The sequence below is a fragment of the Rhinoderma darwinii genome, chromosome 6 (genome assembly GCF_050947455.1).
Source record: "Rhinoderma darwinii isolate aRhiDar2 chromosome 6, aRhiDar2.hap1, whole genome shotgun sequence".
NCBI lineage: Eukaryota > Metazoa > Chordata > Amphibia > Anura > Rhinodermatidae > Rhinoderma > Rhinoderma darwinii.
Window position 1 is genome coordinate 145,451,693 of NC_134692.1, and position 21,887 is coordinate 145,473,579.

The following is a 21,887-nucleotide window of genomic DNA, read 5'->3' on the forward strand; positions in this document are numbered from 1 at the left end:
TAATAATAAGTTACCCGGCTGCCGAGCTGTAGACAGGTCCCCGGATGTTTAGCGGCGATCGGGGGCGTGGCCACAGCCGTCTCCGTCCGGGAACAAATCTGCTCCACCAATCCAAGACTCGTGAGTGAGTGGATGGGCGTGTCCTGCTGCCTAGCAACTGTGCGGTCGACAGCAAAACCATGTGACTGCGGCTGCTGGGAAACCGTTACTACCGAAAGCAATGGGCGGGGAGGAGCGTAGTACTGCACCTCCACCAATCATAGAAGGAGCAGGATGAGGGACTCCAGTGATGGGAGGGGCAGGATGAGGGGCATCAGTGATGGCAGGGGCAGGATGAGGGGCATCAGTGATAGGAGGAGCAAGATGAGGGACACCAGTGATGGGAAGGGCAGGATGAGGGGCATCAGTGATGGGAGGGGCAGGATGAGGGGCATCAGTGATCGGAGGAGTAAGATGAGGGGCACCAGTGATGGGAGGGGCAGGATGAGGGGCATCAGTGATGGCAGGGGCAGGATGAGGGGTATCAGTGATGGCAGGGGCAGGATGAGGGGTATCAGTGATGGCAGGGGCAGGATGAGGGGTATCAGTGATGGCAGGGGCAGGATGAGGGGTATCAGTGATAGGAGGAGCAAGATGAGGGGTATCAGTGATGGGAGGGGCAGGATGAGGGGTATCAGTGATAGGAGGAGCAAGATGAGGGGCATCAGTGATGGCAGGGGCAGGATGAGGGGTATCAGTGATGGGAGGGGCAGGTTGAGAGGTATCAGTGATGGGAGGGGCAGGATGAGGAGTATCAGTGATGGGAGGGGCAGGATGAGGGGTATCAGTGATAGGAGGGGGCAGGATTATGTTGATTTTTAGATGCCCCTTGCAGTACCGGGTGAGTGTATAGGGGGCAGTCAGATGCCTGGTGGTTTATAGTGTGGTCAGTGACCCAAATGTCACTCTCCAAATGCCCCACCCCCATCCATCACCGTGTCTTCCATTTGTCACCGTCCACCCATTTATCAACGCCCATTCATCCATCAATCACCGCCCCCCCAATTATTACCGCCCCCCCATCCATCACCACCCCCCGTTTGTCAACGTCCCCCCCATATATCACCACCCCCTCCATTTATCACCGTCCCCCCATTTATCACGGCCCCCCCCATTTATCACCGCCCCCCCCATTTATCACCGCCCCCCCCCATTTATCACCGCCCCCCCCATTTATCACCGCGGTCCCCCATTTATCACCGCCCCCCCATTTATCACCGCCCCCCCCATTTATCACCACCCCCCATTTATCACGGCCCCCCCATTTATCACCGCCCGCCCCATTTATCACCGCCCCCCCCCCCGTTTATCACCGCCCCCCCCGTTTATCACCGTCCCCCCGTTTATCACCGTCCCCCCGTTTATCACCGTCCCCCATTTATCACCGCCCCCCATTTATCACCGTCCCCCCATATATCACCGCCCCCCCCCCGTTTATCACCGCCCCCCCCGTTTATCACCGTCCCCCCCGTTTATCACTGTCCCCCCATTTATCACCGCCCCCCATTAATCACCGCCCCCCATTTATCACCGCCCCCCATTTATCACCGTCCCCCCCGTTTATCACCGTCCCCCCATTTATCACCGTCCCCCATTTATCACCGTCCCCCCATTTATCACCGTCCCCCATTTATCACCGCCCCCCCATTTATCACCGCCCCCCCGTTTATCACCGTCCCCCCATTTATCACCGTCCCCCATTTATCACCGCCCCCCCATTTATCACCGCCCCCCCCCGTTTATCACCGTCCCCCCGTTTATCACCGTCCCCCCATTTATCACCGCCCCCCATTTATCACCGCCCCCCCCGTTTATCACCGTCCCCCCGTTTATCACCGCCCCCCATTTATCACCGCCCCCCATTTATCACCGTCCCCCCCGTTTATCACCGTCCCCCCATTTATCACCGTCCCCCATTTATCACCGTCCCCCCATTTATCACCGTCCCCCCATTTATCACCGTCCCCCATTTATCACCGCCCCCCCCATTTATCACCGCCCCCCCATTTATCACCGCCCCCCCGTTTATCACCGTCCCCCCCGTTTATCACCGTCCCCCCATTTATCACCGTCCCCCATTTATCACCGCCCCCCCATTTATCACCGTCCCCCATTTATCACCGTCCCCCCATATATCACCGCCCCCCCATTTATCACCGCCCCCCCCGTTTATCACCGTCCCCCCCGTTTATCACCACCCCCCATTTATCACCGCCCCCCCCGTTTATCACCGTCCCCCCCGTTTATCATCGTCCCCCCATTTATCACCGCCCCCCATTTATCACCGCCCCCCATTTATCACCGTCCCCCCATATATCACCGCCCCCCATTTATCACCGCCCCCCCATTTATCACCGCCCCCCATTTATCACCGCCCCCCCATTTATCACCGCCCCCCATTTATCACCGTCCCCCCATTTATCACCGCCCCCCATTTATCACCGTCCCCCATTTATCACCGCCCCCCATTTATCACCACCCCCCATTTATCACCGTCCCCCCATTTATCACCGCCCCCCATTTATCACCGTCCCCCCATATATCACCGCCCCCCATTTATCACCGCCTCCCCATTTATCACCGCCCCCCCATTTATCACCGTCCCCCCATTTATCACCGCCCCCCATTTATCACCGTCCCCCCATATATCACCGCCCCCCATTTATCACCACCCCCCATTTATCACCGTCCCCCCATTTATCACCGCCCCCCATTTATCACCGTCCCCCCATATATCACCGCCCCCCATTTATCACCGCCCCCCATTTATCACCGTCCCCCCATTTATCACCGCCCCCCCATTTATCACCGCCCCCCATTTATCACCGCCCGCCCCATTTATCACCGTCCCCCCATTTATCACCGCCCCCCCATTTATCACCGTCCCCCCATTTATCACCGCCCCCCATTTATCACCGTCCCCCCATATATCACCGCCCCCCATTTATCACCGCCCCCCATTTATCACCGCCCCCCATTTATCACCGTCCCCCCATATATCACCCCCCCATTTATCACCGTCCCCCCATTTATCACCGCCCCCCCATATATCACCGTCCCCCCATTTATCACCGTCCCCCCATTTATCACCATCCCCCCCCATTTAGCACCGCCCCCCCATTTATCACCCCCCCATTTATCACCGTCCCCCCATTTATCACCGCCCCCCATTTATCACCGTCCCCCCATATATCACCCCCCCATTTATCACCGTCCCCCCATTTATCACCGCCCCCCATTTATCACCGTCCCCCCATTTATCACCGTCCCCCCATTTATCACCATCCCCCCCCATTTAGCACCGCCCCCCCATTTATCACCGTCCCCCCCATTTATCACCGCCCCCCCCCCATCACCGTCCCCCCCCATTTATCACCACCCCCCCATTTATCACCGCCCCCCCACATTTATCACCGCCCGCCCCATTTATCACCGCCCCCCCCATTTATCACCGTCCCCCCATATATCACCGCCCCCCATTTATCACCGCCCCCCCATTTATCACCGCCCCCCATTTATCACCGCCCCCCCATTTATCACCGCCCCCCCCCATTTATCACAGCCCCCCATTTATCACCATCCCCCCCATTTAGCACCGCCCCCCATTTATCACCGTCCCCCCCATTTATCACCGCCCCCCATTTATCACCGCCCCCCCATTTATCACCGCCCCCCCCATTTATCACCGTCCCCCCATTTATCACCGCCCCCCATTTATCACCACCCCCCCATTTATCACCGTCCCCCCATATATCACCGCCCCCCATTTATCACCGCCCCCCCATATATCACCGCCCCCCATTTATCACCGCCCCCCCATTTATCACCGCCCCCCATTTATCACCGCCCCCCCATTTATCACCGCCCCCCATTTATCACCGTCCCCCCATATATCACCGCCCCCATTTATCACCGCCCCCCCATTTATCACCGCCCCCATTTATCACCGCCCCCCATTTATCACCGCCCCCCCATTTATCACCGCCCCCCATTTATCACCGCCCGCCCCATTTATCACCGTCCCCCCATTTATCACCGTCCCCCCATTTATCACCGTCCCCCCATTTATCACCGCCCCCCATATATCACCCCCCCATTTATCACCGTCCCCCCATTTATCACCGGCCCCCATTTATCACCGCCCCCCATTTATCACCGTCCCCCCATATATCACCCCCCCATTTATCACCGGCCCCCATTTATCACCGGCCCCCATTTATCACCGCCCCCCATTTATCACCGTCCCCCCATTTATCACCGCCCCCCATTTATCACCGTCCCCCCATTTATCACAGCCCCCCATTTATCACCATCCCCCCCCATTTAGCACCGCCCCCCCATTTATCACCGTCCCCCCCATTTATCACCGTCCCCCCCCCATTTATCACCACCCCCCATTTATCACCGCCCCCCCACATTTATCACCGCCCGCCCCATTTATCACCGCCCCCCCCATTTATCACCGCCCCCCATTTATCACCGTCCCCCCATATATCACCGCCCCCCATTTATCACCGCCCCCCATTTATCACCGCCCCCCCCCATTTATCACCGTCCCCCCATTTATCACCGCCCCCCCATTTATCACCGTCCCCCCATTTATCACCATCCCCCCCCATTTAGCACCGCCCCCCATTTATCACCGTCCCCCCCATTTATCACCATCCCCCCCCATTTAGCACCGCCCCCCCATTTATCACCGTCCCCCCCATTTATCACCGTCCCCCCATTTAGCACCGCCCCCCATTTATCACCACCCCCCCATTTATCACCGCCCGCCCCATTTATCACCGCCCCCCCATTTATCACCGTCCCCCCATTTATCACCGTCCCCCCCCATTTATCACCGTCCGTCCCCCCCATTTATCACCGCCCCCCCCATTTATCACCGTCCCCCCCATTTATCACCGCCCCCCCCATTTATCACCGTCCCCCCATTTATCACCGTCCCCCCATTTATCACCGCCCCCCCATATAATCTCCGCAGAATACGATCCGTCGAATCGGCCAATTATTGTAGAATCTGTTACTGGAACAGCCGGGTGACAACCAGAACGGCCCCACTGTGGATCCCATGTGAGAGGTCACCCGGCTCTCCTGGACTCCTGAATGGCGCATGTCATGTGTCGTCTCCTCGCATTCTCTATCATTGCCTCGATCCGCTGCGGTCTCGGTCTCTGCCCGCGGTGGGGGGGGGGGTCAGTCAGCGGATGATGGAATATAATCAATGGCTCTCGGGGGGCGACTGAAGACGTGGCGATAAACGCGCCGATCCCACCTATGATTCTTTGTCTGGACTCGTTTCCTGCGCAGTTATGCTGCCATTTCTCTGCGTGTTTCGCACGATTCCGTAAGTGATCGACGTTGTGGCGTTTTTCGCCCTTTATGTTCATGCAGCAAACGATGATCGTCATAAACACGTAACGATGACATCACAGAAACCATCTTAACACCACAAAGGCGGCGACCAATATTATGGCGGCTCGGTGTCATCCGGATCACTGCCTCTAGTCTCCCTTCCCTCCTTCACTGTATTCTGCTCCACCTGTGTCTCCCTCCTGTCGCTGCTGAACCCAAATTTCCCCATTAGACTGTTCATTGCAGCTCCCCCTCAACCTGCTCACCCCTCCTCCTCCTTCCCCATCCCCCTCCTCTCCCATCCTACTCCCCTCTACCCATCCTCCTCCCCTCTGCCCATCCTCCTCCCCTTATCCTCCTCCCCTCTACCCATCCTCCTCCCCTCATCCTCCTCCCTTCTGCCCATCCTCCTCCCCTCATCCTCCTCCCCTCCTCCCTTCTGCCCATCCTCCTCCCCTCCTCCCTTCTGCCCATCCTCCTCCCCTCCTCCCTTCTGCCCATCCTCCTCCCCTTATCCTCCTCCCCTCTGCCCATCCTCCTCCCCTTATCCTCCTCCCCTCTACCCATCCTCCTCCCCTCATCCTCCTCCCCTCCTCCCTTCTGCCTATCCTCCTCCCCTCTACCCATCCTCCTCCCCTCATCCTCCTCCCCTCCTCCCTTCTGCCTATCCTCCTCCCCTCTACCCATCCTCCTCCCCTCCTCCCTTCTGCCCATCCTCCTCCCCTCTGCCCATCCTCCTCCCCTCTACCCATCCTCCTCCCCTTATCCTCCTCCACTTATCCTCCTCCCCTCCTCCCTTCTGCCTATCCTCCTCCCCTCTACCCATCCTCCTCCCCTCCTCCCTTCTGCCCATCCTCCTCCCCTCTACCCATCCTCCTCCCCTTATCCTCCTCCCCTTATCCTCCTCCCCTCTACCCATCCTCCTCCCAACATCCTCCTCCCCTCATCTGTGATCCTTCCAGCAGCTCTGGTCCAATCATCCTTTCATGAAATCCCCCATTACCCTCCCCCATGCTTTACGCTGCAGCTCCCCTCCCCTCTCCTCCTCCTCCTTCCCCTCCAAACACAGGATTAACCCCTCGTCCCCCAGGCGGCTGTGTGATACAATGTAACCGCACAGTGTAGCAAATGACAATGAATATGATGAGGAAGAGAAGCTGCTGAGGCCTGAAGAGCTTGCACTCTAGTGTCAGCGCTGTTGCGTGCCCTGCCCCCTCCTCTGCTTTGTTCCCCTCTCCCCCGCCTTCCCTCAAACCCTCCCTTATCTCCCCCTCCCTCATTCCCCCTGTTTTTCTATAGGCCCCCCCTCTTTTCCCCCTCCCCCTTCCTCCTCCCTCCTGCAGCTCAGACGCATGAGGCAGGGAGGAAATAGGGGCGATAGGGACACCCAGGAAGAGGAGAGGGGTCAGAGGAGAGGTATACGGGCAGGAGAGACAGTGGGGTCAGGGGGACACAGCAGGAAGACATCCCTGGGGGAGTCCAGCCTCAGTGAGTACACAGGAACAGCAGACTGTAGTGTAGCCATGGCCACCCCTCCTACCCCATTGCCCCTATTGCCATCCCTGAGCTGCACCGTGTGCCGCGATGTACCAAGGGAACCCGTCACCATGTCCTGCGGGCACTGCCTCTGCAGGGGATGTCTGGAGCGGTCATGGAGGGGCCAAGAGGCCTACCCAACCTGCCCCAAGTGTCGCCCTACCCCGGTGCAAACCCCAGATGGGGTACAGAGGGGTTTGTGCGGAGAGCATGGCGAGAAGATGCAGCTGTATTCCACGCAGGACGGGAGACTACTGTGTGCCCGCTGCCGGGGGGCCGCTGAACCGCAACCACCGCACGCGCTCATCCCCATACAGGAGGCTGTGGGGGGCTACAAGGTGAGCACATGGTCCGCGGGCACTGAGGCTGGCACACTGGGTACAATGGAGGCGCCCAGATCACACATCAGGATGGCGCGCGGGTTGTCCGTTTGGCGTCTTTCACGTCTTTCTTTCCTTCCTCAGGATGAGCTGATGTCGGCGATGGCTCCGCTGGAGGCCCGGCTGAAGGAGCTGCAGCAGATGCAATGTGCCCAGGAGCAGATGATCGCACAACACAGGGTATGACACCGGCAGGGCGACCCCTCAGGAACGGGGTGTTATCCATGTCAGCCTATACCGGCCATAAAGGGGAGGGGCATGGCTCACTGTGGCTCTACCCCTTCTCACATACTGGGGGGGTGTCATAGGCTTAGTCCTGTCTGGATTGGAGGGCTATATACGTGTCGTGTGAACCCATTTTCTGTTTGCTCTGGGGCCCCTCTCGTCTATGCTCATGATCACTGTAACCTAAAGAAGCCGAGCGGACACCGGCAGAGCAGTGACCCCAATGTATGAGACCCCTCAAATACTCCTGAGTCTGACCTAACCACGCCCCCGACCCAGCCGCGCGGGACGCCCCCGACCCAGCCGCGCGGGACGCCCCCGACCCAGCCGCGCGGGACGCCCCCGACCATTTTTTCATTTAACAGGTCCCATGATCCTTAAAGCCGTCACGCGTTTCCACCATTACTTCCCCTACAGCCTTCCTCAACTCTGGAACGGCAAGTCTGCCTAGATATGGGAGCGAGGATGTAGACGAGGAGGGCTCTGGGAAAGCTGGGTGGCGACCCCTGCGGGAGATGCGGTTGGCCGTGTTGGTTGTCACCCAGCTTTCCCAGGCACAGATAGGTGTATGAATTGTCTGGCTATAATGTGGTTTCTGTGGCAGGGGAACCTCCTGAGCACTAAGCACCATGTGAGCGTGGAGTTTGAGAAGCTGCAGCAGTACCTGCGGGAGCGGGAGGAGCGGCTGCTGCGGGAGCTGCAGCAGGAGGGAGATCTCATCCTGGCCGAGATGGAGGAAAGTCTCAACAAGATCAAGCAGAACTGTCAGGGGATCCTCCAGACCATCAGCAGCACCCAGCCGCGGCTGTACGAGCAGGACCCCGTCACCTTCCTGACCGTGAGTGATCGCCAAACATTACACCAGGTCCTCCACGCCCAAAACGGGCTCAAACTGAGGGCGGCTGCGGCTCAGCTCTGGGTACTGGGCAGCAGGGGAGCCGCGTCTATCAGCAGATGGCATACAGACCCGCTGAATACAGTGGGCACCGTGCCCCGCTTTGTTGGCAGACAGCAGATCGGGGGCGCCCCTTCCCCAGTATTCAGTTATCACCTGACTCATAGCTGTGGTCCATCATTTCCTGCCAGCCACATGATGGGGATTGTAGTTGTGGCCGGGGCTGGGGGTGATGGTTCCTGTGCCGGCGTCTCATGTCTGTCTTTCTCTTGCAGGATATAAAGTCGTGCATGGACATGTGAGTATTTGCTGCTCTTTGACGTCACTGTCGCCTGTGCCCCGAACTCTGCCCCTGTCTGACCTGTCTCTCTCCCTCTCTCTGTTATCAGCTGTTACGGGGGCTACAGGGACGGTTTTCCGGCGCAGAACGTGGTGACTCCCAGAGACTTTGGCTATGGGGGAGTGAAGGATCTGATCCAGTACACGGCCTGGAAGGATATGAAGTCTTACATCAGTCCCGGTGAGCAGACGTCCCCCCCCCCATAAACTGAGATAAATAGGGGGGGGGTTATGTAACGTATTTATATATAAGTAGGGAACTTTATAATGTATACGACTATAATGGGGTCCAGGGTAATGTCATGTGTATCGCAGCTTAACCTCTTCCCAACATCCTCAGTGTGTATATATGGCGGATGTCGCAGGGGTATGTAGAGAGCATGCTCAGTACGCAGTATATGTATGGAGCGTGCTCAGTGCACAGTATATGTATGGAGCGGGGCTCAGTACGCAGTATATGTATGGAGTGGGGCTCAGTGCGCAGTATATGTATGGAGCGTGCTCAGTGCACAGTATATGTATGGAGCGGGGCTCAGTACGCAGTATATGTATGGAGTGGGGCTCAGTGCGCAGTATATGTATGGAGCGGGGCTCAGTGCGCAGTATATGTATGGAGCGGGGCTCAGTACGCAGTATATGTATGGAGCGGGGCTCAGTGCGCAGTATATGTATGGAGCGGGGCTCAGTACTCAGTATATGTATGGAGCGGGGCTCAGTACACAGTATATGTATGGAGCGGGGCTCAGTACTCAGTATATGTATGGAGCGGGGCTCAGTGCACAGTATATGTATGGAGCGGGGCTCAGTACGCAGTATATGTATGGAGCGGGGCTCAGTACGCAGTATATGTATGGAGCGGGGCTCAGTACGCAGTATATGTATGGAGCGGGGCTCAGTACACAGTATATGTATGGAGCGGGGCTCAGTGCACAGTATATGTATGGAGCGGGGCTCAGTACGCAGTATATGTATGGAGCGGGGCTCAGTACTCAGTATATGTATGGAGCGGGGCTCAGTACGCAGTATATGTATGGAGCGGGGCTCAGTACGCAGTATATGTATGGAGCGGGGCTCAGTACGCAGTATATGTATGGAGCGGGGCTCAGTACGCAGTATATGTATGGAGCGGGGCTCAGTACTCAGTATATGTATGGAGCGGGGCTCAGTACTCAGTATATGTATGGAGCGGGGCTCAGTACTCAGTATATGTATGGAGCGGGCTCAGTACGCAGTATATGTATGGAGCGGGCTCAGTACGCAGTATATGTATGGAGCGGGGCTCAGTACTCAGTATATGTATGGAGCGGGGCTCAGTACTCAGTATATGTATGGAGCGGGGCTCAGTACGCAGTATATGGTACGCAGTATATGTATGGAGCGGGGCTCAGTACGCAGTATATGTATGGAGCGGGGCTCAGTACTCAGTATATGTATGGAGCGGGGCTCAGTACTCAGTATATGTATGGAGCGGGGCTCAGTACTCAGTATATGTATGGAGCGGGCTCAGTACGCAGTATATGTATGGAGCGGGGCTCAGTACGCAGTATATGGTACGCAGTATATGTATGGAGCGGGGCTCAGTACGCAGTATATGTATGGAGCGGGGCTCAGTACTCAGTATATGTATGGAGCGGGGCTCAGTACTCAGTATATGTATGGAGCGGGGCTCAGTACGCAGTATATGTATGGAGCGGGGCTCAGTACGCAGTATATGTATGGAGCGGGGCTCAGTACTCAGTATATGTATGGAGCGGGGCTCAGTACGCAGTATATGTATGGAGCGGGGCTCAGTACGCAGTATATGTATGGAGCGGGGCTCAGTGCACAGTATATGTATGGAGCGGGGCTCAGTACACAGTATATGTATGGAGCGGGGCTCAGTACACAGTATATGTATGGAGCGGGGCTCAGTACGCAGTATATGTATGGAGCGGGGCTCAGTACGCAGTATATGTATGGAGCGGGGCTCAGTACTCAGTATATGTATGGAGCGGGCTCAGTACACAGTATATGTATGGAGCGGGCTCAGTACACAGTATATGTATGGAGCGGGGCTCAGTACTCAGTATATGTATGGAGCGGGGCTCAGTACTCAGTATATGTATGGAGCGGGCTCAGTACACAGTATATGTATGGAGCGGGGCTCAGTGCACAGTATATGTATGGAGCGGGGCTCAGTACGCAGTATATGTATGGAGCGGGGCTCAGTATGCAGTATATGTATGGAGCGGGGCTCAGTACGCAGTATATGTATGGAGCGGGGCTCAGTACTCAGTATATGTATGGAGCGGGGCTCAGTACACAGTATATGTATGGAGCGGGGCTCAGTACACAGTATATGTATGGAGCGGGGCTCAGTACACAGTATATGTATGGAGCGGGGCTCAGTACGCAGTATATGTATGGAGCGGGGCTCAGTACTCAGTATATGTATGGAGCGGGGCTCAGTACTCAGTATATGTATGGAGCGGGGCTCAGTACTCAGTATATGTATGGAGCGGGGCTCAGTACTCAGTATATGTATGTAGTGGGGCTCAGTACTCAGTATATGTATGGAGCGGGGCTCAGTACGCAGTATATGTATGGAGCGGGGCTCAGTACTCAGTATATGTATGGAGTGGGGCTCAGTACTCAGTATATGTATGGAGCGGGGCTCAGTACGCAGTATATGTATGGAGCGGGGCTCAGTACGCAGTATATGGTACGCAGTATATGTATGGAGCGGGGCTCAGTACGCAGTATATGGTACGCAGTATATGTATGGAGTGGTGCTCAGTATGCAGTATATGTATGGAGCGGGCTCAGTACTCAGTATATGTATGGAGCGGGGCTCAGTACGCAGTATATGTATGGAGCGGGGCTCAGTACGCAGTATATGTATGGAGTGGGGCTCAGTACTCAGTATATGTATGGAGCGGGGCTCAGTACGCAGTATATGTATGGAGCGGGGCTCAGTACGCAGTATATGTATGGAGCGGGGCTCAGTACTCAGTATATGTATGGAGCGGGCTCAGTACTCAGTATATGTATGGAGCGGGGCTCAGTACACAGTATATGTATGGAGCGGGGCTCAGTACGCAGTATATGTATGGAGCGGGGCTCAGTACGCAGTATATGTATGGAGCGGGGCTCAGTACGCAGTATATGTATGGAGCGGGGCTCAGTGCGCAGTATATGTATGGAGCGGGGCTCAGTGCGCAGTATATGTATGGAGCGGGCTCAGTACGCAGTATATGTATGGAGCGGGGCTCAGTGCGCAGTATATGTATGGAGCGGGGCTCAGTACGCAGTATATGTATGGAGCGGGGCTCAGTACGCAGTATATGTATGGAGCGGGGCTCAGTACGCAGTATATGTATGGAGTGGGGCTCAGTACGCAGTATATGTATGGAGTGGTGCTCACTACGCAGTATATGCTGAGAGCGTGCTCAGTGCACAGTATATGTTGAGAGCGTGCTCAGTGCACAGTATATGTTGAGAGCGTGCTCAGCGCACAGTATATGTTGAGAGCGTGCTCAGTGCACAGTATATGTTGAGAGCGTGCTCAGCGCACAGTATATGCAGAGAGCGTGCTCAGTGCACAGTATATGTTGAGAGCGTGCTCAGCGCACAGTATATGCAGAGAGCGTGCTCAGTACACAGTATATGCTGAGAGCGTGCTCAGTACACAGTATATGTTGAGAGCGTGCTCAGTGCACAGTATATGTTGAGAGCGTGCTCAGTGCGCAGTATATGTTGAGAGCGTGCTCAGCGCACAGTATATGCAGAGAGCGTGCTCAGTGCACAGTATATGTTGAGAGCGTGCTCAGTACACAGTATATGTTGAGAGCGTGCTCAGTGCACAGTATATGTTGAGAGCGGGCTCAGTACACAGTATATGTATGGAGTGGGGCTCAGTACGCAGTATATGTATGGAGTGGTGCTCACTACGCAGTATATGCTGAGAGCGTGCTCAGTGCACAGTATATGTTGAGAGCGTGCTCAGTACACAGTATATGTTGAGAGCGTGCCCAGTGCACAGTATATGTTGAGAGCGTGCTCAGTACACAGTATATGTTGAGAGCGTGCTCAGTGCACAGTATATGTTGAGAGCGTGCTCAGCACACAGTATATGTTGAGAGCGTGCTCAGCGCACAGTATATGCAGAGAGCGTGCTCAGTACACAGTATATGTTGAGAGCGTGCCCAGTGCACAGTATATGTTGAGAGCGTGCCCAGTGCACAGTATATGTTGAGAGCGTGCTCAGCACACAGTATATGTTGAGAGCGTGCCCAGTGCACAGTATATGTTGAGAGTGTGCTCAGTGCACAGTATATGTTGAGAGCGTGCTCAGCACACAGTATATGTTGAGAGCGTGCCCAGTGCACAGTATATGTTGAGAGCGTGCCCAGTGCACAGTATATGTTGAGAGTGTGCTCAGTGCACAGTATATGTTGAGAGCGTGCTCAGCACACAGTATATGTTGAGAGCGTGCCCAGTGCACAGTATATGTTGAGAGCGTGCCCAGTGCACAGTATATGTTGAGAGTGTGCTCAGTGCACAGTATATGTTGAGAGCGTGCTCAGCACACAGTATATGTTGAGAGCGTGCCCAGTGCACAGTATATGTTGAGAGCGTGCCCAGTGCACAGTATATGTTGAGAGCGTGCTCAGCGCACAGTATATGCAGAGAGCGTGCTCAGTACACAGTATATGTTGAGAGCGTGCCCAGTGCACAGTATATGTTGAGAGCGTGCTCAGTGCACAGTATATGTTGAGAGCGTGCTCAGCACACAGTATATGTTGAGAGCGTGCTCAGCGCACGGTATATGCAGAGAGCGTGCTCAGTGCACAGTATATGTATGGAGCCGACTCCGTATATGACAACTGTCACCCTGCTTTAATGACCGGCCGCTTAACACACATTCAGATGGCGCGTTGAATAGCGTTAGAGGGGGCCCCTCTGTTACCCCATCACCCCCCACAAGGGCCTAATAGATCTGTTAAGGGCCAATACGCTGCAATAGAGACGTTTTACTGTGTGGGGCACCAGCAATCAGGCGATCACAAGTCTAGTGGATTAAAAAAAAGTAACTAAGTATAGTAAAGTTTTTAACAATAAAAAATAAAAACATTAAAAGTTCAAAAACCTTCCTTTTCCCATTTATTCCGTGTAATAATAAATATAAAGTAACTGGTATCGCTGCGTCCACCATGATCCGTGCAGTTCCGTCATCACATTCATCTCTAGGGGTGAACGGCGTTCTTACATATATCAGATTTTTTATTTTTTCTTTAAGTCTAAATTTTTGTATTTCTGTCCCCCTCGCCGCAGAAATAAATGGAATAAAAAGTCATGTACCCCGAAACGGTATCAATAAAATGACAGCTCGCCCCGCAGAGAACAAGCCTCGCACCGCGCCATTCACAGAAAAATCTAAAAGTCATGGCTCAGAATATGGCGCCGCAAAACAGGATTTAGAAAAAGTGTTTTTATTGTAAATTAGTAAAACATAAAAAACAATATAAATTTGGAATCGCCGCAATCGTATCGACCCGCAGAATAAAGTAAAGATGACACCCCACTAAAAAAATATTAAAAACTACAACTCACCCCGCAAATAATCCAGCCCTCCTACGGCTGTGTCGGCAGAAAAATAAAAAAGTTATGGCTCTTATAATGTAGGGGGAAAAAAACTAAATCTGGCGGTAAGGGGTTAAATGGGGGGTGGGGGGGGGGGGCAGCTGTCCAGACAGTGTGAAGTCCTGGCCACCATCTTCCTCTCCCTTATGAAGACCCCCGCAGTCTCTATGTAACCGACAACACAGGATCTGCTCATCCGCTCGGAGATCTGGGATAGTCACCTGCAATCCACATCCTCTGTTGCTTAGCAACATCCCAAACCTGTTAGAAATGACACTTTATCGACTCCCTGATGAGTTCCCCTCTAAGCCTCTCACCTCTCACCTCTCACCTCTCACCTCTCACCTCTATCCTGCACCAGCATTAAAGGGGAAGTCCAAGCTTAGAAAAACATGGCTGCTGCCTCTCTTAAACAGCGCCACACCTGTCCACAGGTTGTGTGTGGTATTGCAGCCTTATTCACTTCAATACCAGACACAATCCACGTACAGGGGCGGCGCTGTTTTTGGATGAAAGAGGCCATGGTCTTCCAATCCTGGACAACCCCTTTTAAACTCTTCTTTTATCTTCCAGCCTTACCCAACATAATCATGGACCCCAGCACGGCCCACCTGAACCTTGTGCTCTCCGAAGACCTGACCAGCGTCCGATACAGCGACACCAAACAGTCAATGCCCGAAAACCCGCGCCGCTTCGACTATTGCTGCTGCGTCCTGGGCACCGAGGGCTTCACCTCCGGCCGCCATTACTGGGCAGTTGACGTCAGCAACAAGACCAAGTGGAATCTAGGCGTGGCCAAAGAGTCTGTGAACCGCAGGGGCGGGATCACCTTGTCCCCGGAGAACGGCTTCTGGATACTGTGGCTGAGGAACGGTCATGAGTTCAAAGCTCTGGACGTCCCATACCGGACACTCACCCTGAGGAGCAAACCGCAGAGGGTGGGGATTTACCTCGACTACGAGGGCGGCCAGCTCTCCTTCTACAACGCCGACGACATGTCCCACATCTACACCTTCGTCACCTCCTTCTCGGAGACCGTGTACCCCTACTTCTGTCCTTGCCTCAATGACTCGGGGAAGAACGGGGGGCCGCTCAAGGTCCTTCACCATATACCGTGAATAGGCGGCGGCGCCATCAGCCAGGGCTTACACCACTGTCCTTCCATCTCATGGCGCTGCGGAGATGTTGGCGTAGGAGTGTGCCAGGCTGTACCCCTCAATCTATTGACCTGTGGGCATGTTCAGTGGCTGCGTAGTAAAGATAAAAGGAATTTCCTCCATGTCATTCCCTTCCACATCCCAATAAATGTAACCGGATTAAGTAAGAAACTGATTGGTAAAGTCTCCTTCATGGGTAACAGATGATGAGTGACCCCAACAGGGGGCTATAGGGTTATACCCCCCCCTGCCTGTGAACGTGTCAGTCTTTACTGTAGTTCTAGCATTCTGTTCTTACACCAGGATGAACCGCTATAGATCCCTCTCAGATAGTAAAGTCTAGGGTATCGTGACCGGTAAGATATAAAGTTATAAAAGATGGATCTGTGACATAAAATACACCGTCACGGGTGACAATGCTGCATCGGTGGCTATAATCTATGGAAGATCGGGGGTGATATGTGGTAGAAGGATTTCGATCTATAGGGGTCGCCTGACTTGTGTATAACACTCTCATCCCGATAAAGGTGGGCCACAAAGCAGGGAATTGTGGGAGGGCCTAGAACAAATCTAAATACATGAAAATCCGGTACCAACCTGTGGCCGGTTGACTTGCGGGTCCTCGGCAGCCCTGATATCTGGGGGGGCTACTGAGTGATGGGACCAGTCGGAGAAATCTCTCATATACGGTAATTACCCAGCACATATTATTTATTGCACGTGCATCATATGTATCTGCCTGTAGTATATATATATATATTGTGTGTGGCCCCTCCACGTGTACAGGCTCAGCTCGCTCCAGCTTATTCTTCAGGCCGTGACCCTCCTCATCTTCATCTGACTCCCCCGGAGCGTCTCTGGGAAGTCCACCCATGTGGTCCAGGAGAATGCCGGGTGGTGGGAGCGGCTCGTGTTGTAGCGAGCGTTAAGGCCGGCCTCCGCGCAGCCCTCGGGGTGGTACCAGAACCCTCCGCCCCAATAATCTGCACAGTTCTGGTGGTGTCCATCCTGGTCCTTATCATAGGTGGAGAACACGTTTCCAGCATGGGGGCTCAGGGCGTCCCCTACATAATGGAGAGAAGACACACGACAAGACACGGGGGGATGTCAGAGATGTCATGGGTTAGTCCAACGGTGTAGATGTCTCTTTAAATAACCCCCCCCCCCCAAAAAAAAAACAAGTGATTAATCCCCTCCTGATATTGTTTCTATAAACCCCGGCCTCACCGGCCCCTCCATCGGTAAATGCCCCAACATGCAGCCGGTATCCATCGCTGTCGGGGTTCAGGGCGTGGCGGGAGAGGCTGAAGTTCATGTACTGGGCGGACACCCGGGATCCCTCCGTATCTTCCAGCTCCACCCGCAGCTCGTACTCGCCCCACATTGTCAGCCGGTAAATATTCTGCAGCCCTGGTAACACGGGGGGAGGCAAAAAGATAAATAGAGGCCGGCAACAATCATGCCCCCAATATTCTACAGATGGGGCGAAGCTGAGATCCTTCCTGCCCCCGGGAGGATCACATTATCCGGCGCCTCCACCCACAACCGAAGAGCAATACCCCCCAATTAAGAAATATCATTTTTGATCGTCCGGCGCTATCATTGATTATTCTGGACAAGAAATTGATTGGTGACCACTCGGCCTCCATCCATCCTAGATCTACAGACAATCTACGAGGACCCTCCATACAGCACCCCATATCTCAGCTTCACTCCGTCCATCCTAGATCTACAGACAATCTACGAGGACCCTCCATACAGCACCCCATATCTCAGCTTCACTCCGTCCATCCTAGATCTACAGACAATCTATGAGGACCCTCCATACAGCACCCCATATCTCAGCTTCACTCCGTCCATCCTAGATCTACAGATAATCTACGAGGACCCTCCATACAGCACCCCATATCTCAGCTTCACTCCGTCCATCCTAGATCTACAGACAATCTACGAGGACCCTCCATACAGCACCCCATATCTCAGCTTCACTCCGTCCATCCTAGATCTACAGACAATCTACGAGGACCCTCCATACAGCACCCCATATCTCAGCTTCACTCCGTCCATCCTAGATCTACAGACAATCTACGAGGACCCTCCATACAGCACCCCATATCTCAGCTTCACTCCGTCCATCCTAGATCTACAGATAATCTACGAGGACCCTCCATACAGCACCCCATATCTCAGCTTCACTCCGTCCATCCTAGATCTACAATCTACGAGGACCCTCCATACAGCACCCCATATCTCAGCTTCACTCCGTCCATCCTAGATCTACAGATAATCTACGAGGACCCTCCATACAGCACCCCATATCTCAGCTCCACTCCGTCCGTGATATAGAACTTCACGCATCATATTACGGGTTAAACTGCCCATGCTAGGACTAGGTGTAGAAGTCAAATTGTGGACGACACGAGGAAAAATCATCATTTACCGAGCCAGTACTCGCCATCCGCGTTCCCGAACCCGTTCACGTAATCCTGCCAGGACTGGTTGAAATGCACCGAGCCGTCCAGTCGCCGCTGAAACACCTGTCAGACGGGACATTTACTACATGTCCGAATAATATAAACCTGCTCACAATCCCACAATCCTACTCACCGTCCAGATCATCCCTCCGCTCGTCATGTCACAGTACACCGGCAGGGGGCGCTGTGCTCCTTGTGGATATATGATGTACACGCCGCTGGAGGGTCGACTTATGTCCCAAACATCCTGACAGTCAACGGGAAACCATTCCTCAGACTTGTGCTGTGGAGCTGAGGACGGAGCATGTCAGTGAATGAATGCTGAGGACGGAGCATGTCAGTGAATGAATGCTGAGGATGGAGCATGTCAGTGAATGAATGCTGAGGACGGAGCATGTCAGTGAATGAATGCTGAGGACGGAGCATGTCAGTGAATGAATGCTGAGGACGGAGCATGTCAGTGAATGAATGCTGAGGACGGAGCATGTCAGTGAATGAATGCTGAGGACGGAGCATGTCAGTGAATGAATGCTGAGGATGGAGCATGTCAGTGAATGAATGCTGAGGATGGAGCATGTCAGTGAATGAATGCTGAGGACGGAGCATGTCAGTGAATGAATGCTGAGGATGGAGCATGTCAGTGAATGAATGCTGAGGATGGAGCATGTCAGTGAATGAATGCTGAGGATGGAGCAGGTCAGTGAATGAATGCTGAGGATGGAGCATGTCAGTGAATGAATGCTGAGGACGGAGCATGTCAGTGAATGAATACTGAGGACGGAGCATGTCAGTGACTGAATGCTGAGGATGGAGCATGTCAGTGAATGAATGCTGAGGATGGAGCATGTCAGTGAATGAATGCTGAGGACGGAGCATGTCAGTGAATGAATGCTGAGGATGGAGCATGTCAGTGAATGAATGCTGAGGATGGAGCATGTCAGTGAATGAATGCTGAAGATGGAGCATGTCAGTGAATGAATGCTGAGGACGGAACATGTCAGTGAATAAATAAATGAATTTATATGAAAAACAATAAAAGTGGGACGCAATAATTACCCTCAGCCCTGGATCACTGATAAATAAGAGAGCACAGACTTCTTCCTCTACATACAGATTCATGAATGTCCGTGTATGTAGTGACTAGTGATCATCCACCTGCGTGCGCATATCCATATAGTGAGCGTGCTCAAGGATGTCTGAATGTATGTAGTGAGCATACATATTTATAGTGACTGTGTATGTGTGTGTAAGTATGAATGTGTGTGTGTGTGTGTACGTTTGACCATGTGTGTGTAATGTGTGTGTGTGTGTGTGTGTGTGTGTGTAAGTATAAATGTGTGTGCATTTACTTATGTATGAATGCGTGCGTGTGTGTGTAAGTATGAATGAATGTATATGTATGTAGGCGTGCGTGTATGTATTTATGAATGAATGCATGCGTATGACTGTGTGTCACTGTGTGTGTGTGTGTGTGTGTGTGTGTGTGTAAAGTATGACTGTCTGTATGTATATGTGTGCGTGTGTAAGTATGAATGAATGAATGTATATGTATGTAGGCGTGCGTGTATGTATTTATGAATGATTGCATGTGTATGACTGTGTGTGTGTGTGTAAAGTATGACTGTCTGTATGTATATGTGTGCGTGTGTAAGTATGAATGAATGTATGTGTATGTACTTCTGTATGAATGCATGTGTGTGTATATTAGTGTTGTGACCGGACGCTCAGGCCATGAAGGAAGGGGCAGGATCCTTCTTATAGTCCAGTGTGATTTAGGCTAATTGGAACATTTCTCCAGGTGCTCCCTACGGGACGGAAGTGAGCGCTGGCGTCCCCTGAGGAGGAGATGGGGCCCGCACTCATAGATCTGTGGCCGTCGGTGGGTGAGTAATCCCGACGGTCCGTGGCCCTGGGTGTTATAAGTTGTATGGTGCACTGTATGACACTATTATTTCTGTAGTAGACATTGAGTGTTGTGTTGTATGGTGCACTGTATGACACTATTATTTCTGCACTGGACATTGAGTGTTGTGTTGTATAGTTGTATTGTGCACTGTATGACACTATTATTTCTGCACTGGACATTGAGTGTTGTGTTGTATTGTTGTATTGTGCACTGTATGACACTATTATTTCTGCACTGGACATTGAGTGTTGTGTTGTATAGTTGTATTGTGCACTGTATGACACTATGATTTCTGCACTATATGACATTGTTTGGTTGACATTGTATTTTGTGAGCATTTAAAGACACTAACATTTATATTGTTATTTTGTTGCCATTTTATCCACTTTACCCGAGACTTCTATAGAATCTCCTATAAAACACCAAATAACATCTGACCGGCGCCGCTCCTCCTGTACCGCGGCGGTATTCCTCCCGCTCCCACGTGGATTATGTCACTTACCTTGTAGAGCGTTGGTCGAGCTGCCGGTGACTTGTTGAATATGACACAACACAAGTAAGATGAATATCTAAGAGACAATGACAAAGACGGACGAGTCACACGTCTACAAGCAACAAAATCATCACAAATACTATGGAGAAAGACCGTCAGTTGTAATCATGGGCCTAAAAAATCACCAATCAGGTGGTCCAGGTTGTGGTATTTTCTGTGGCTCTTTACAGCAAAGAAGGGGAACAGGAAAAATATGAGCACCTTTGACCTTTGGTCCCGTAACCTTATCTTAAAGGGATATTCCAGCTTTGAACACGTGTCGGCTATAAATCTTAGCTGTTTGGGGTTTTGACCACCGGAGCCACCACCAAACATTAGAATGGATGATCCCCGACCCCATCGCTCCCCACCAGTGTTCTTGTATGGAGCAGTGGCCAAGCGAGGTCTATACAACCCAGAAATACAGAAACAGTGAAGGTGCTTGGCCCAGTAGATCGGTGATGAGTGTAAACGGCTGGAATATCCCTCTAACCCCCTCGTGAAGCACAAACGACCAGATTGAAGATCTAATGCTACGACTATTGGACCTCCTTGGAGAAGACAGATATGGTGGAGGCAGAGGAAGGAAGATGCAGACAACCAGCAACACGATGACTGGAGACAATCACAGGAATCCTGAGCACAGAACACGATCAGTCCGCAACAGTCCCGGTCAACATCTGTGACCTCCTGGGGCAGCACTTCTCCAAGAGGTTGTCCTACTCTTCCAAAAAAAGCATCAAAATGAAGGAATGGGATACAACACTGGTCCAATATGGTTCAGATGTAATTTACACCCAGTGGGTTATTCCAGTGAGCAAATAAAAATGTAACTGCGTTGGACCAGTGTTTCTTCTCTGTCATTAAGAAGCTTGAAGACCCAAATGGGACAAAGGGGAGGAAGGTGAGAGGTGAGAATGACCCGCACTAATGATAATAGGAAGAAGAAGTTTTGACCAGTGTTGTATGGGAATCCGTTTTTCTCATTAACTCTTTGAGTGCCTCCATTGTTAAACGCCCCAGAAGATCCCAACGTTCTAAAACATCTAATGGACATGATCGAATAACTAAACACGGGAGATCCCTTACCTTCATGGCAGAGAGTCTGTCTCCGGGATTCATATGGGACCGATGTGATGAGACGTTAGGAGGTAGTGACTATATATAGTCCCAGGCACCAGGCAATTCTAGGAACTGCACCGAAGGATGGGACATTTGGGGAAAACCAGCCAGAAAGACTCTATCCATTGTACTCAAGAATTGCTGAGGTTGTACAAATATATTAGTTATGTTCCTGTTCTTAGAGGTTGTTCTCCGGAATAAAGAATAGGTGACAATGACCTCCACAGGGACCCATCGTTCCATGGACAACACAGAATACAAAGCAGCCGGGAGTGAAGAGGCCTTTAGGGTAAAGCATTCCA

At 52.8% G+C, this 21,887-nt stretch overlaps 2 protein-coding genes across 2 annotated transcripts; one reads left to right on the plus strand and one right to left on the minus strand.

Moving 5' to 3' along the window:
• Nucleotides 1-4,995: 4,995 nt before the first annotated feature.
• Nucleotides 4,996-15,722, plus strand: TRIM69 (tripartite motif containing 69). Its single transcript, XM_075830953.1, has 6 exons — nucleotides 4,996-7,271; nucleotides 7,398-7,493; nucleotides 8,143-8,376; nucleotides 8,709-8,731; nucleotides 8,823-8,953; nucleotides 14,968-15,722. Exons 1-6 carry the CDS (start codon nucleotides 6,750-6,752, stop codon nucleotides 15,510-15,512), a joined length of 1,551 nt encoding a protein of 516 aa, XP_075687068.1. The 5' UTR covers nucleotides 4,996-6,749; the 3' UTR covers nucleotides 15,513-15,722.
• A 531-nt stretch (nucleotides 15,723-16,253) lies between these two features.
• Nucleotides 16,254-21,887, minus strand: LOC142656092 (microfibril-associated glycoprotein 4-like). The gene is made up of 6 exons (XM_075830963.1): nucleotides 21,553-21,887; nucleotides 20,434-20,500; nucleotides 18,159-18,316; nucleotides 17,992-18,088; nucleotides 16,779-16,961; nucleotides 16,254-16,615 (listed from the first exon to the last, which is right to left on the minus strand). Exons 1-6 carry the CDS (start codon nucleotides 21,583-21,585, stop codon nucleotides 16,362-16,364), a joined length of 792 nt encoding a protein of 263 aa, XP_075687078.1. The 5' UTR covers nucleotides 21,586-21,887; the 3' UTR covers nucleotides 16,254-16,361.

Bases quoted from the DNA above. Each gene is read 5' to 3' on its own strand.
- TRIM69 (XM_075830953.1), top strand. From the start codon at position 6,750: ATGAGGCAGGGAGGAAATAGGGGCGATAGGGACACCCAGGAAGAGGAG. The intron at 7,494-8,142 runs GTATGACACCGG...TTTCTGTGGCAG, and splicing joins AGATGATCGCACAACACAGG to GGGAACCTCCTGAGCACTAA. The intron at 8,732-8,822 runs GTGAGTATTTGC...CTCTGTTATCAG, and splicing joins ATAAAGTCGTGCATGGACAT to CTGTTACGGGGGCTACAGGG.
- LOC142656092 (XM_075830963.1), bottom strand. From the start codon at position 21,585: ATGAATCCCGGAGACAGACTCTCTGCCATGAAG. The intron at 18,089-18,158 runs GTGAGTAGGATT...CCCGTCTGACAG, and splicing joins GCGGAGGGATGATCTGGACG to GTGTTTCAGCGGCGACTGGA. The intron at 16,616-16,778 runs GTGAGGCCGGGG...TCCATTATGTAG, and splicing joins ATTTACCGATGGAGGGGCCG to GGGACGCCCTGAGCCCCCAT.